Here is a 15,330-nt window from a genome sequence, read left to right on the forward strand (position 1 = left end):
GACACACGTACCGCCGGAGCGCTCACCCAGCATTTTGAGTTCGACGAAACAGGAAATCGCCAGCCAGCACTCAAAGTCAGACAGGACAGGCAGCATTATTCGGGAAAATGGACGTAGCCAAAGCGAGGTTGCCATGTTCGTCTGACTAAGTTGGCCCTCCACCTCGCCGAGGCTTCCAAGACTCTTGTCCAAGAATTGCTTCCAAGACTGTCCACGGAGCGGGATTGTTGAGCCAAGGCCATGACCGTGGCTAACTCTCGCATGTGGAGAAGGGGGCAACACTGCGCATTCTGGCTGTCCTAATCAAACCAATTGAAAGGCGCACATATTTTCCAAGGCCAGAAAATCTGGAGAATTTGCAGTAATTCGGCGAGAAGGCCTGAGGATTTAAGAGCTTGACTAATATTAATAATGAGCACGTTCTTTGACCTCAAGAGGTCTGAACTCTGGTCCGTTGGAGACTGGAGTACCAGGTCCTGTAATCTGACTGTATTATTTCCACGACTCGGGGTTTCGCACATCCGCTTGGGCCCAAGGGGGTCCGCGGGCCCCATCCATGATTATTCTGGAGACCCCAACTTCGCTTCTTCATCACGTTGAAACGCACCTGGGTTACTGTCAGACACGAGTCAGAGAGATAACTAATACGGCCAGACAGCCAACACCGAAGGAGTCAGCCCATTTGCTTCAATGCTTTAACTAGAATTGGGCCCGGTGTTTGCATATGTGCTGTACGAAAGTGCCTGTCGCATGCAGTGTGGAAGCGCTGTGGCGTTTTTTACTGAAATGAACAATCACGTGGCTGGACTAGTGGTCTTCATTGCTTGGCGAAATAGAGCGACTTGACAACAAATCCATTGGTTCATCCTATCGTAACCGCAATAATATTATCACGGACGCTGCATGGTACTCGAAGGGCAGTTTCCAATTCGGATCATGGATCCATTTCATCTGAATCATCTGAACAAGTGCTGATGGAGGGAAAGTTACCAGTAAGATACGCCATAGTACCACACAGTACCGCTAGTGCTCGGCGCTACCACGCCACTGCCCCGCACGCTTGGCCCGGTCCCGACAAGGAGTGGCTCTGGGCTTCTGCAAAGGCCCAAAAAGCCAAGGAAAAGTCCGGCTGAATGTCCCCAAGAAGTCCGCCCGGCTGTGTTTCTAGGCAAAGGCTCGGCTTTTTCAGTCCGCACTGCCCAAGCCTTCTCCCCCCCCCTTTCCCAAGACTTTCCTCCCTTCCCCTATTTCTTCCTATTTCTTGTCATTCTGTCTTATACTTGGCCTTTTCCCACATTTCTCCTCCCCCCCTTCTCTTCTCATCACTACCCGTTTTGCTGTCCTGCTACGTACTTATTTGTTTAGACACGCGTCTCTGGTACTCTGGCCGACCGTGTGCGATCGATCACATTCGACTTTGCGTACTGGCCATCACCAAATCGGCCTCTGTTTGACTGGTGATTCTTTTTTCGCGACAAAAAACGCTCTGATTTCGATTCAGAGTGCTGAATCCCCTTCCGCTCAACACCAAGAAACGACAAGAAATCTCTTGGCAATGTCGGACCAAGACACAGCAGCCTCGACCGTGGCCGCCCCTGTGGTTGCGCCGGCGCCACAAGAACAACCAACTCCTCAGCAGCCTGCTGTGCAGGTATCGTCGGTCGCTTCTCCATCTGTGACCGCGACGGCGGCTGCTGCCACTGCCGCTGTGACCAGCCCTCAAGTTAACGGAAATGCCACCTCTCCTGTTGCTGGTGCCTCATCATCGGCCTCTTCTGCATCTCGTCCAGCGGAGGAGCTCACCTGCATGTGGCAGGGCTGTTCGGAAAAGCTCCCTACCGCAGAGACTTTATATGTAAGTAGGCATTTACCCTGTCGCTACGGTCGCGTTTGACTGCATCGGTTGGAACGGAAACAGCTAACCTCGCTTTCCTCGTAGGAACACGTTTGCGAGCGCCATGTTGGCCGAAAAAGCACAAACAACCTCAACTTGACTTGCCAATGGGGTAGCTGTCGGACTACCACCGTGAAACGTGACCATATCACCTCGCACATCCGAGTCCACGTTCCTCTGAAGCCACACAAGTGTGATTTCTGTGGAAAGGCATTCAAGCGTCCCCAGGATTTGAAGAAGCACGTCAAAACCCATGCCGACGACTCAGTTCTGGTGCGGTCACCAGAGCCTGGCTCGCGCAACCCTGATATCATGTTTGGAGCCGCCAAGGGTATGTCCCTTTTGCCCGCCTATAATATGTTTTACAGACTAATTGATTCACCAGGCTATGCTCCTCACTACTTTGAGCCCACTATGAACCCTGTTCCCAGCCAGGGATACGCCCATGCACCGCCTCAGTATTATCAGGCTCATCATCCTCCTCAGCCATCGAACCCGTCTTACGGTAACGTTTACTATGCCCTGAACACTGGGCCTGAACCTGGTCACGCCTCATACGAGTCCAAGAAGCGTGGATATGATGCGCTCAACGAATTCTTCGGCGATCTCAAGCGTCGCCAGTTTGACCCCAACTCCTACGCTGCTGTGGGCCAGCGCCTGCTCAGTTTGCAGAATCTATCTTTGCCCGTATTGACAACTGCTCCTTTGCCCGAATACCAGCCAATGCCCGCTCCAGTGGCTGCTGGTGGTTCGTACGGCGGTGGTGGTCACCCTGCTCCCCCATACCACCTTCCCCCAATGAGCAATGTCCGCACCAAGAGCGATTTGATCAACATCGACCAATTCCTGCAACAAATGCAAGACACGATTTACGAGAACGATGACAACGTTGCGGCGGCTGGTGTCGCACAGCCTGGTGCGCATTATGTTCACGGTGGCATGGCTTACCGCGCAACCCACTCGCCGCCTACTCAGCTACCTTCCGCCCATGCCACAGCCGCGGCCGGCGCCCCTATCATTGCAAACACATCCGCACATTCTCCTTCTGCCAGCACGCCTGCATTGACGCCTCCCTCGAGTGCGCAGTCGTACACATCGGGCCGGTCTCCGATCTCCCTCCCATCTGCCCACCGTGTTTCACCGCCTCATGAGAGCGGCTCCAGCATGTACCCTCGTCTTCCCTCAGCAACTGAGGGCATGGCTGCTGGTTACCCGGCATCGTCCGGCGCTGCGCCACCCTCCACTCTAGGCGGAATTTTCGACAATGACGAGCGTCGTCGGTACACTGGAGGTACCTTGCAACGAGCGCGCCCTGTTTCGCGGGCCGCTTCGGAGATGGATCTATCCAGCGATGACAAAGAGTCTGGAGAGCGAACTCCCAAGCAAATTTCGTCCAGTCTGATTGACCCCGCTCTCCACTCGGGATCGCCAAGTGAGGAGGACGATGATGTAACGCGGACCGCCAAGGCTGCAACCGAGGTGGCCGATCGGTCGGACGTCCAGTCTGAATGGGTAGAGAAGGCCAGACTCATTGAGTACCTGCGCAACTACATTGCCAACCGCCTGGAGCGGGGCGAATTTAACGAGGAACTACAGAATGGCAATGTTGCGCGGTCGCCAGAGTCGAGGGCGGATGAGGACATGGAGGGAGTTGAAATCGGCTCCCTTCCTCGCTCACCAGCCACTGCCCCAATGAAGAACGACGGGGACAGTGTGATGTACCCAACACTGCGGGGATTGGACGAGGACGGAGATTCCAAAATGCCTAGCTAAACAGATTGGAAGTCTGCTTTGTTTGAAAATTGGTTCTATATTCTGATGCCCATAGCCCACTCGTTCTGTTTCCTATGTTTTGTCGGCGTTAGAGGGTTTCATTAGGATGAGTTCTATCGGAGTTACTACTTAGTTGCGATTGCAATTATTGAAATTACTGCCTTCTACCAGTGGACGTTCCATTGATGTATTTGTTATTATTATATCCTCCCCACCCGATTGTGGAATCAAATCCCATCTTCATTTAGTCCATTACTACTTTTCTCCTCCGTACATTTTTGTTTTGGGAATAAAGCGGCCATCTGCAACCAGCTGCACAAAGCAAGTAGTACTCGACGTGGGTGATTAACCCAAGGCAAGCCCGAGCTGTTTTGATCGAGACCTTCCCTGACCGTTTTCGATCGTGTTTATTTGGTTAGCCCAGTGGGCCGTGGATTAATGCTACGGTGCCCTTAAAGAAAAAGGGCCCAGAAAGTGGGCGTGGAAGCATTCCACAGCCCTTCCAGCGATCGCGATCTTGGTCGCAGGGATGGCAGCCGGGAATGACGCAAACAGAAGGTCAAGACTGGATCCATGGACAAGCAGTAGGAAAGATGCGCTTATTTATTTGCATCTCTCGTGTTCTCGAGAGTCACTTGCAGGGAACCAGAGAAAGGTCGAGTCTGGAGTGGTCGAGTGTTGTCGCTGCCTGCATCCGGAAAAACATCATCAAGTTTTGGTGCAGCGTGCCATCAGAGCGTTTCGTTCTCGCGGGTCGCTCCACTAACCGTCTGGGTGGTCTTGTTTAGGGCTATAATAAAGACGATAAGACAGGACAAAGCCAGAGTTGCAGGACCGATAGCCCATGTGCCGATCAGTGTCAAGCAAACTCAGTGAAGTCAACTCCACAGGAAGCGGTCACCGTTAGAAACAACAACGTCACTTTCCTTCGCCTCCAGTTTCACCTGCTTTATTATTCACCCGCCCGTTAGCTTCTTTGGGCAGCACGTTTCCTGCATCGGCCACGGAGGACTTATCTGGTTATCTGATCGCTCTTCTCTGTTCTTTTCTCCTGCGTCTCTGCTACAGTTCGCACCCCACCCAAACAACCGAACTCCCCGCGGTGGCTGGTTCTCATTCCTCAGCCACCAGTGCGCGCGTCGCTTTGCGCGGTGGCAAACCCTGCTGAATTCTTGGTTCTGCCGTCCAGTTCGTCCATCTCGGCCTCTTTAGGTCATCATTTGTTGTCGCCATCACTCGCCCTCTGGTCTGGATTTTCGTTCGCTGACTGCGCGGCCCTCCAGTCTGACTATCCACCGCTAGACCCGGATAAACGCGCACCACTCGCCCTCGAAACAATTTATCCTTCAACATCTACACCCACCCGGGTTGATAAACAATAACCGACTCCAGCGAAACAGGCGAACGCACACTCGAGAAACCAAGTTGGATTATGCCTCTATCTAACCGCCGTCGCGCGCGGCGCAAGGAAATTCAACTCCAAGAAACTTCAGACGTCGAGGCTCCGGATTCATCGCCCACGCGACCCTCAAACAAAAAGCGCAAGGTGTGTATACGACCCCAGAGATCTGCACACATGCATTTTTCGGCCCTCTTTCCGACTCGCATCTTTTTTGAAAAATTCTTTTGTTCGGTTTTTTTCTTTTTCTTTTTCTTTTTTCTTTGAAGCGTTGCTGACTAGACGCGTGCGATAGGTTGATCACCGAACGTCGCCCCAACTCTCGAGGGTGAAGGCCGAGTCCGCGGACGAAGCGGATGGCTCTTCTCCCGAGCGTGAATTAACCGAGAACCAGGACCTCGTCGACCTAGTCATTTCTTATCTCCAAGTCGCCCGCGAAGAGGTTCGCGTTCTTCGAGACCACTCGAACGCGAAAACCGAGAGCAAGCAGAGCATCCGCGCATACGCCAAGATCGCTGGCAGAAACTGGACATACTACGTGAAATCCCTCCATGTCAACATTGGCCGCGAGCCGGACCGCGAACAAAAGCTGGACGAGCAGTCGAGTCCTGTCACAATAGCAGCGCGAGCGCTTCCGGATGTCCACGTTGATTTGGGTCCCAGCAAGTTCGTGTCGCGCCTTCACGCCGAGATTTTCTATGATGGCGAGGAGACTGCGTCCTGGCACATCCGCGTCAACGGCCGGAATGGCGTCCGCCTGAACCAGGCGATCCTCAAGCGCGGCACAGATGCCGTTCTCACGTGTGGCGACATTATTGAGATTGCAAACACATCGATGATGTTTGTTACGCCAGGCGACAAGGCGAACATTCACCCTAGCTTCATCGACCGCGCGCAGCGGATGGCCAACGGGGAAGAGGACCCGGTGACTTATGACGCTCCTCCGCATGCGCACCCGCAGCAAACGCCTACTGCTCAGAAGACTCAAGATGTCATGCCGAATTCAACAGGTCCCTCGCTCGCTCCCGCTCCACAGTTCCTCAAACGTCAAGTCACACCGCCGCCACGATCACCCGACACTATCGGCGCGCGAACCGCCAAACAGTCGCCGCTGTATAACCGAGGTATGATGATGGAGAGCACGGAAGAGATCGATTACAGCAAGGATGCTGCCAAGGACTTGAAGCCGCCTTATAGCTATGCGACGCTCATCGCGCAGGCGATCTTCTCGAGCGACGAGGAAAAACTGACCCTCAACAACATCTACAACTGGATAATGGAGAAGTACGCGTTCTATCGACACTCGCAAAGCGGCTGGCAAAATTCCATCCGACACAACCTCTCATTGAACAAGGCATTCCAAAAGGTTCCCCGTCGGACAGACGAGCCAGGAAAGGGTATGAAGTGGCAGATTGCGCCGGAATATCGCGAGGAGTACTGGAAGAAGCAGCTCCGCAAAGGAGGCGCCCAATCGTCAGCACCATCATCGCCAGCGACCAAAGACTCTGCCGCAACACGAGGCGCCGCCACGAGTGGTATGGAATCCGTGTTCTCCGCTGGCAAGAAGTCGCCACCAGCTTCTTCACCTAGCTTCAGCTCGTTCCCTGTGGCGCCGGTTGAAGCTTACACGCCAGAGCGGGGCTCGCGAGCTGGACGAAACGGTGCCATAGAGCCGCCTTCGCTTCGGCCACCGAATCCAAGGGACTACGATGCGACATCTCCATTGCCCAGTCGCTCCGCTACGAAACAAAGTGCTACTAGTCTTAGCCGGGCCTATGGGCTATCAGATAACGCAACGCGATCTCCCCCGGTTCTGTCTTCTTCATATTATGACGATGCCCCGTCATCGATGATCACACCCGCACCGCAACGCCACCAGCCCCGGCTTCCGCCCCCAAGCACTGCACAGGTTCCATCCAAATTCATGCCAATGAGCTCGCCCGCGCAGTTCTGGAAGTTCGCCGACATTGGGAGCACACCTGCGCGCCCAGCGGCCGATATGAGTCCATTAAAAGGGGAACCCGGAGATGCGTTACCCAGTAGTAGTCCCCCCCCGCCGAACCTGGTAAGCCCTAGCAAGCCAGGCACATCCAATGGGGTTGGGTCAGGTCGGCCGCTCTCAGCGCGGCGAGAAGACGGGCCAGGTTCCAACGGCGTGGATGAGCGCGGAGGACACATGGACGAGGAGGACGGGGACGATGACGACAACGCAGGATTCGATCTAGCACGGTATGTTTACTTGATCACGTTGATTGTGCCGAACCTATAACTAACTTGCAATTGCAGGGGCTTCCAGCCGATTGGATCGTATCACCGCCAGATAGGTGGCACGGCAGCGCGGACAAGTGCAGCGACTACATGACCACCATCCTGGGTCTTGTAATTGCGTTTGCTGTTGGCTTGGTTTACAGATTGCTCTTGTACAATTTGGTTTTGCATGAGTGTTTTTATGTTTTTGTGATTTTTATTTTTGTTCTCCTTTTTCACACACTAGGATCTACTACTTGATTCTGTATGTCTGACTACGATCAACCGTGCAATGATGGGACGAAGCATTTTCTGGTTTGGTTTGGGGTTTGGGGTTCAAGGTTCGGCGCAGTGACTTGCTTGTTTGTTTTCTATACAGTTTATCATTAGTAGTAGCTTAACTAGCTAGCTTGCATGGTCTCAATGAAGTTGGTTTTACTTACTATACCTTGTTGATCCGCAGATTGTGGATCTATCTACACCCATCATGGATCCGTACTATATTCCCACTTTGTCGGAGTAGCTAAGATAGCTACGTAGCTGGCTACCCCACACCCCGCCAAACCACTTGACATTTTCACTCACCTCAACTACGACCTAGCCAATCCACCAAACCTCCTCAACAACTAAACCATCTCCAAGCATCAGCAGAAGCACCAAAAATGCAGAACCTAACAACCCACCTCCCAACAACAACCCCCACCTCTCTGCACCGCGCAACAACACACCCCTTCCTCCGCCGCGCAGGGTCCGGCCAGATCCCAAAACCTTTACTCAGCCAGTGGCTCTCGCAGGATCGACTATACGCGCAGTCCTACGTACGGTTTATCGGGCTTTTACTCGCAAAGGTGCACCTCCCTCGTACGCCATCACCTGCAAACGACGAAAATGGCAAAGCCATCCAAGAAAAAATCCTCGACATCCTCATCTCGGCACTAACCAACATCCGCACCGAGCTCGGCTTCTTCGAAGACGTTGCAAGGGAGTATGAGCTCGATTTGAATACGCCCTTGGCCGGGCTAGAAGGGTACGAGGGGAGATTCTCCGCTGGGCCGATTACGCAGGGGTATATTGATATGTTTGTTTCTGCGGGGAGTGCGGGGACGAGTTTGCTGGAGGGGTTGGTTGTGTTGTGGGCGACGGAGGTGTGTTATTTGCGTGCTTGGAGGGGGGCTGCGGTTTATTTGGATCGGGGGTCTGGGGGTGATGGTGATGGTGATGGTGGTGATTTGGATGGCGGGGCGTTGAGGAAGAGGTTTATACCTAACTGGGCAAGTGAGGAGTTTGGGGTGTTTGTGCAGGAGATTGGGGATGTGGTTGATGAGTTGGGGATGGTGGAGTTGCAGGGTGGGAAGGATGGGGAGGATGCGCTGGCAAAGTGTGAGAGGTGGTGGAGGCAGGTTGTTTGGTTGGAGGAGAGGTTTTGGCCTGACGTTGAATAGATTGTTTCTTTTGTAGTTTGCTGTGCGGTAAAAGTTCAAGTGTATATAGATGTAACTATTGACGGGAGTTGAGTTTGGAACGCAGCCTAAATTCGAAAACAGATTGACGAATTACTAGCTGACTATGACATAATGGAACAATCTCTAGAAGGCTACTCAGAGTCCAACTAGTGTCATTTAACAACGAAGACGTAGGTATCGGGGCCAGATCTGGACTGCGACACCAGGTACCCGAGTCGGCTATATGGAGTCCCAGCAGATAACCACAGCTAGACCGAACCCTCGGGGCTAAAGGAGTAAACTGCACCGAAATCATAATTCTACGATTAAGGAAAGAAATAATAAGACTGGCCCCCGCATCCTTAAAACTGTACGGCTATAAGTTTATTTTCAGTAAACTCCGCAGTATATACAGATACACCATGGCTGGAATAGCGCCGACACAATCTACAACTACACCTCCGCCCGCGCCCGCTCCTCATATACCCCTCGCAACACCGAAGACAAAGACGAAAACGCAACTACAGTATCCGCTATGGTTTGGTGGCTCGGCGTCATGTATGGCTGTGGCGATTTCGCATCCGCTTGATCTTAGTATGTGCCCGGTTCAGTAATAAGCCCTCTCTGACAGAGTCTAGTCAAGGTACGACTGCAGATGGAAGCGGCAGAGCACAAGGGCGGGACTCTTGGGACAGCAATGCGCATTATTCGGCATGAGGGGGCGCGTGGGCTGTATGCTGGGGTAAGTCCTCTACACCCATGCCAACAGTTATCACCCCATACTAAACAAACCTCATAGTTCTCCGCGGGATTTATGCGTCAATGTACGTCAACCCTCACCAGAAAAACGAAATAGATACTAATAAGAGTGCAGTAACATACGGCACAATCCGACTCGCCAGCTACGAGAAGCTCAAAGAGCACCTTTCCTCACCAACCCCCACTGCCCTAACCCTCTCCGCCGCAGTATCTGGCTTCATCGGTGCAATCCCCGGCAATGCCAGCGACATCGCCAACATCCGCATGCAAAACGACGCCTCGTTACCACCCGCCCAGCGGCGAAACTACAGACACATCCTGCATGCGTGGAGCGTGATGTACAAGAACGAGGGCCCACTGTTCTTCACGCAGGGCATGCTGCCGAATTGTATACGCTGTGGGCTTATGACGGCATGCCAACTTGCCTCGTATGATTACTTTAAGAACCTGTTTGGGCGGGTGAGTGGGTTGCAGGCGGAGAGCAGCAGTATTGTGCATCTGGGGAGCTCGGTGATGGCGGCGTTTGTGGCGACGAGTGTTTGCAGTCCGATTGATGTGGTCAAGACGCAGCTTATGGGACTGGGGTCTGGGAAGAAGTCGGTTATTAGGGTGGTTGGGGACATGACGAGGGCCGAGGGGGTGAGATGGGTGTTCAGAGGGTGGGTGCCGAGTTTCGTGCGTCTGGGGCCGCAGACTGTCGCGACATTGGTGTTGTTGGAGCAGCATAAGAAGGTTTACCGGGGGCTGCTGGGTATAAATGATATCTAGCGGTATACAGAGCTCCCATGGGCTTTCCATGGAGATACCGAGGCAGTCGCTCCTTCTTCATTCACCTTTAGCTCCTTCCACGGAGAAATAGAATAGCCATCGGAGATATAGTGTCGGACAGCCCGGCGATATTAGGCTCTGCACGGCCGGATATATTTCCAGCTAGTGCAGGATTCAACCCCAACAATTCCTTCTCTTGCGCCCCAGTAAGTCATGGGATCTCTGTAGGTACTAATGGCAAGCACGAGCATTGCAGCTTGAGTAAGCGAGTGTTGATCTATCACATATCCACAATGGCCGGCTGAGGATCGATATGAGAGACTGCTATACTTCCACCCCTAGCCGCTGCTATGATCGCGATAAGCCAATGTTTATAACAAGCATACCTTGTCTGCCTTTACTCCACTAGGGAATATTATTCCACGCTGACCTCGCTCATGGCGCCCGGGACCAAACCCCGGCTTCAGTCACCGGACCGTAGAGAGACCCCACACGTAGACGGAGACTTCTCTCGATCGATACTGGCCTGAATACGACAAGCAAACAGGTTGGCAAATAGCAGCAAATAATTCATTGCTGGGCTGCAGGGATCGTGCAGAAGTCGACTAGTTGAACCATGACATCATCACATGGTCTGATAAGGTGAAACTTGACCAGGAACAGCCCCTGGTCGCTGAGATTTCCCTGGACTGCGAGTTTGCAAGCCTGTGAATCAGAGTTTCATCGCTTCATGCACGGTTTGGCCAACAGGCGGCCAGAGCCCAGCTGCCACTAGAGCTGATCGAGGCCTAGAGTCCGAAACCGGTCGTCGATGAGAACTAAGCCTTTTAGTGTGTCCACTGGAACCGGAGGATTGACCGAGGCGGCCAGACGGAGGGCGCCATGTGAGACTGAGAGCCGATCAAGATGGGAAACGAGAGCATGGCAAGGCAGATGAAGTGTGGTGGTGATCGGGGACTCTATAGGAGGAGGCGGCGGCTGAGAGATGGGCCGCAAGTGGGACAGCAGAAGGACCAGAAGACCAGAAGAAACATCAAGTGGACTCCGGTTCCAGTTCCAGCTTCTTGGTTCCAGTGAAGTTTTTCCAGAGCATTAATCAGTAATACTGCCCAGTCAATCATAATTATAATGCTGGCTTATTTCATCAATATCGCCCTTTCTTTCTTTTCCTTCATCTCCAATGCTTCCCCACTGCCTCGGTCTGACCCAAGTCCCAGTATTATTCTGTGGTCGCGACGTTTAGTTGCATCGAGTCTGCTCTTCCTTCTGTCGCCGATCCAAAACGCCCTGCCGCCGATCGCATCGGATTGCCTTTCTCTCTCTAAACTCCGTGCTGAGTGATCATTGACTCACTGACCATCCAAGTGACAACCCTCCTGCGTCAGACAAAGCTTTTACCACATTATCCGCCGCAGAGGTCGTCTCCGTCTCCGTCTTACAATTAGCGGTCTACTAGTTGAAACGTTGGAAAGAGAGAAGTTGCGAATTTCTCTTTCGGCTTTGGTCCATCTCCGCTCATTGTACCTTCGATGACTCGGTAAGAGCCCCGTTTCCACTCTTCGTGGAGGTGCGATAGTGCTGCGCGACTTTTTGTCCTCCCCCCCCTATTACTTCGAATACTCTCTCGCCTTCCATTTTCACACCGTCACGCATCTTTCTCGGCCAACGTCGTTATATGTCGCCGTCCGAGTAAGCCCGCCATGTCGAGTGCATCTGCATCTTTCCTCCCCGCGGAGAATGCGGGCGAGGATGATCCCACACCAGACTCCGCTGCCTATCTCCCCGACGAGTTCGACTTCTCTGGCACGCCGTCCAACAATTTTGGCCAGGAATTTTCTACCGATGACAATGCTGCGCCCGACGCCAAGCAGATGAAGACCCCGCTTCCTATGCAGAAGAGGCGTCGGGTAACCCGAGCTTGCGATGAGTGTCGGCGCAAAAAAATTAAATGCGATGGGAAGCAGCCTTGCACCCACTGTACTGTCTATAGTTATGGTGAGTATTTCACTCCTGTTCAAGCTAGCTAGGTGAATAAGACTAATCTTTGTCCGCACTTTCAGAATGCACCTACGACCAACCCTCCAATCGCCGCCGCAACCCCGCACCACAATACGTCGAAGCCCTGGAAAATCGTTTGCACAAAGCAGAAGCCCTTCTCCGTGTCGTTGTACCTGATCTGAATCTCGACGACCCGCAATTCGATGTCCACGCGACGGAGAAGCTCCTATCAGCGATCAGGCGAGAAAAGCTCCAGGAGCAACCGGCGCAACCACAGCCACAGCCACAACCACCGGCACAGCAGTTTGACACAAATGGTTCCGCAGACGCCCCGGGCACGGACGGCGCGGGGGCCGACGAGTCTCTATTGGAATCAATGGTCGACAAATCTGGGTGTCTTGATCTCGATGACCAGGGCCATTGGGACTACCACGGCCATACATCTGGTATCATCTTCTTGCGCCGCCTGCGAAAACAGCTTGGAGTTCCCCAGCCGGGAAATGCCGAACTCCATCTGCGGACGCGGCCGGCCCTGCAGCATTTCCTCGAGAGCCCCAAGTCCACGTCTGAATCGCCGCAAGAGGCATCCCTGCCCCCGACGCACGATTTGCCGCCACGCGACGTTGCACGGCGTTTGTGTCACAATGCCCTCGATGATGGCTGTGCGCTAATCCGGTTCGTGCACGAGCCATCCTTTTATGCCATGTTCGATAGAATTTACGATACACCTCCGGAGCAATTCACCAACGAAGAAAATTCCTTCTTGCCGCTGCTTTACATCGCCATGTCCGTCGGCTGCTTGTTTTCCGATGATGGGGCTGGAACCCTCGATGTCTCGGGATACGAAAGTGCGATCGGTCAAGGGTATGCATATGAATTACCATTATTATGACCTATTTTAGCTAATTAAAAAACAGATTTCAATACTTCAAAGCAGGACGACAGCTGCTTGAGATTACCGATTGCCGTGATCTCTCGTCTTTGCAGGCGATTTGTTTCATGGTTCTTTTCCTGCAGTCATCTGCGAAGCTGAGCACTTGCTATTCTTATGTCGGAATTGCTTTGCGCTCCTCTCTCCGACTTGGTCTGCATCGCTCGGTGACTACGGATTTCAATCCCATTGAGCGCGAACTGCGCCGTCGCATTTTTTGGGTTATCCGGAAAATGGATGTCTATGTGAGCACCCTGCTGGGTCTCCCACAGATGTTGAGCGATGACGACATCGACCAAGAATATCCCATGCCCATCGACGGCGAGTTTATCACTGAGAACGGGATTTTGCCGACGCCAGAAGGCCGGATACATGCCATGGTCGGAGCTAACGCGCACACTCGACTGTCGATTATTGTTCTCAAGATCGTCAAATACATTTACCCCCTCAAGACTGCCCAGCATCGGTCCAAGTCAGACCAGCGCTATGTCGTGAGCCACTCAAAAATTCGGGAGATTGAGCGCGATCTTCAAACTTGGATGGAAGAACTTCCTGCGGCGCTACGCCCGGGCACGGAAGTTTCTCCGCAGATAGAAAGGTAAGGTCCACACACTCTCGACAAGTTATGTTGTGCTGACTTGCATAGAATCCGCCAACTTCTACGTATCAGCTATGCCCATGCACAGATGGTCATGTACCGACCATTCCTCCACTATGTTTCCAGTGGCTCGCAAGCCCGAGGCGTGGACCGACGATCGTACGCCTGTGCCGCTGCATGTGTCAGCGTTTCCCGAAATATTGTCCATATCACCACTGGGATGCATAAAAAGGGACTCCTTAATGGGTCTTTCTGGTTTACCATGTACACCACATACTTTGCCATTCTGTCCCTTCTTTTCTTTGTGCTCGAAAACCCCGACTCACCGACGGCAAAGGATGGCGTTCTCAAAGACGCCATGGAAGGTAAAAACACGCTCGCTGGCCTGGCAAAGAAGAGCCTTGCAGCCGATCGCTGCTCCCAGAGTCTCAACTGTCTCTTCAAGAACCTCCCTGAGCTGCTTAAAAACCGACAGAGCTCGAAGACCCAAGTCAATTTGAAGAGGCCGGCGCCCTCAAATCAACCTGGCCCAGAGGTGGGACCTCCGCAGAGAGCGAGCACGTTCCCGATCCAGCTTCTCACCCGCCCAACCAAACCGGATGTTAGCCAGACCCCCAAGAGCTTAGATGATAACCAGCCTCCTCGATCGCCGGCGCGGAAACCACGCGCTAACCGTCGATCATGGGTCCAGCCTACTGAACATACTGCAAGCGTCGCTTCAACACCATCGGAGACTACGCCACCTTCGGCTAGTACACCGTCGATGATACCTCAGACGTTGCCGATACGGGATAATTCTGCAGGACAATTTAATCAACAATTCTCGAACAACCCCAGCGGTTTCCCCGATCTTATGAACATCATGTTCCCGTCGGATGACCCATTCGCCTATCCAACACAACCCATGTCGACGTTAGAAGATGGCCACTTCCGAATGGACGGCACGGGCACCACGGCGCCCTTCTCATCTGTAATACCAACCACGATGGATCAAAACACCAGCGCGCCGAATGTCAGCAGAGGCCTTGACGCCCTTGGAGGCCTCCCTATGTTCCAGGGTGGACAACCCCAGTCCAGCATGGGCGCTGCACTCTCAGGCCGGCTATCAAATTCCCAGATGCAGTCACCAGTGTCGCACGGATCCACACCGGGGGAGGCCGTGAATAGCCCAGATCTCGTGTCAATCCCGAACCAGAACTTCATCTGGCAGGGGTACGGATCCGGAATCGACCAGCAGCAGAACTTCGTTCCCGATGCGCCAATGCAGCAGATGCCCACCGGGAATGAGCAGGGCTTTGGCATGGGGACCGACGATAATGCTTTTAATGTTGGCCTTGATCTTCCCTTGGATGATATCTTTGGCAATCCCGATATCAAGAATGGGTTCCCTAGTGATGATTGGACTCAATGGATGAACATTGGGTAGATGTGAGTTGTTAACCTAATATATGTGACGACTACGAAAAGAAAAAGACCTTTTTTATATTCTTTTTATTTTAATGAATGACCTACGCATTGATG

At 53.0% G+C, this 15,330-nt stretch overlaps 5 protein-coding genes across 5 annotated transcripts; all 5 read left to right on the plus strand.

The window, feature by feature from the left end:
- Positions 1 to 1,555: 1,555 nt before the first annotated feature.
- pacC (putative C2H2 transcription factor PacC) lies at positions 1,556 to 3,667 on the plus strand (the record flags this gene model as incomplete). The annotated part of the gene is made up of 3 exons (XM_040817095.1): positions 1,556 to 1,855; positions 1,940 to 2,225; positions 2,280 to 3,667. 3 exons carry the CDS (start codon positions 1,556 to 1,558, stop codon positions 3,665 to 3,667), a joined length of 1,974 nt encoding a protein of 657 aa, XP_040666020.1.
- Positions 3,668 to 5,099: 1,432 nt separating this feature from the next.
- On the plus strand, positions 5,100 to 7,428 carry ASPVEDRAFT_127580 (putative forkhead transcription factor Fkh1/2; the record flags this gene model as incomplete). Its single annotated transcript, XM_040806472.1, has 3 exons — positions 5,100 to 5,213; positions 5,362 to 7,295; positions 7,353 to 7,428. 3 exons carry the CDS (start codon positions 5,100 to 5,102, stop codon positions 7,426 to 7,428), a joined length of 2,124 nt encoding a protein of 707 aa, XP_040666021.1.
- A 547-nt stretch (positions 7,429 to 7,975) lies between these two features.
- Positions 7,976 to 8,755, plus strand: ASPVEDRAFT_127099 (putative transcription regulator PAB1642; the record flags this gene model as incomplete). Its single annotated transcript, XM_040806422.1, has 1 exon — positions 7,976 to 8,755. The coding sequence occupies one exon, from the start codon at positions 7,976 to 7,978 to the stop codon at positions 8,753 to 8,755; it is 780 nt and encodes a 259-aa protein (XP_040666022.1).
- Positions 8,756 to 9,517: 762 nt separating this feature from the next.
- ASPVEDRAFT_39694 (uncharacterized protein) lies at positions 9,518 to 10,458 on the plus strand. Its single transcript, XM_040811983.1, has one exon. It carries the CDS (start codon positions 9,578 to 9,580, stop codon positions 10,280 to 10,282), a length of 705 nt encoding a protein of 234 aa, XP_040666023.1. The 5' UTR covers positions 9,518 to 9,577; the 3' UTR covers positions 10,283 to 10,458.
- A 1,524-nt stretch (positions 10,459 to 11,982) lies between these two features.
- Positions 11,983 to 15,235, plus strand: ASPVEDRAFT_51489 (putative C6 transcription factor (Mut3); the record flags this gene model as incomplete). Its single annotated transcript, XM_040814483.1, has 4 exons — positions 11,983 to 12,277; positions 12,343 to 13,144; positions 13,198 to 13,809; positions 13,858 to 15,235. 4 exons carry the CDS (start codon positions 11,983 to 11,985, stop codon positions 15,233 to 15,235), a joined length of 3,087 nt encoding a protein of 1,028 aa, XP_040666024.1.
- Positions 15,236 to 15,330: the final 95 nt, after the last annotated feature.

This window comes from Aspergillus versicolor (assembly GCF_001890125.1).
Source record: "Aspergillus versicolor CBS 583.65 unplaced genomic scaffold ASPVEscaffold_3, whole genome shotgun sequence".
NCBI lineage: Eukaryota > Fungi > Ascomycota > Eurotiomycetes > Eurotiales > Aspergillaceae > Aspergillus > Aspergillus versicolor.

Excerpts from the sequence above, each read along its gene's own strand:
- ASPVEDRAFT_39694 (XM_040811983.1), top strand. The coding sequence starts at position 9,578 with ATGTACGTCAACCCTCACCAGAAAAACGAAATAGATACTAATAAGAGT.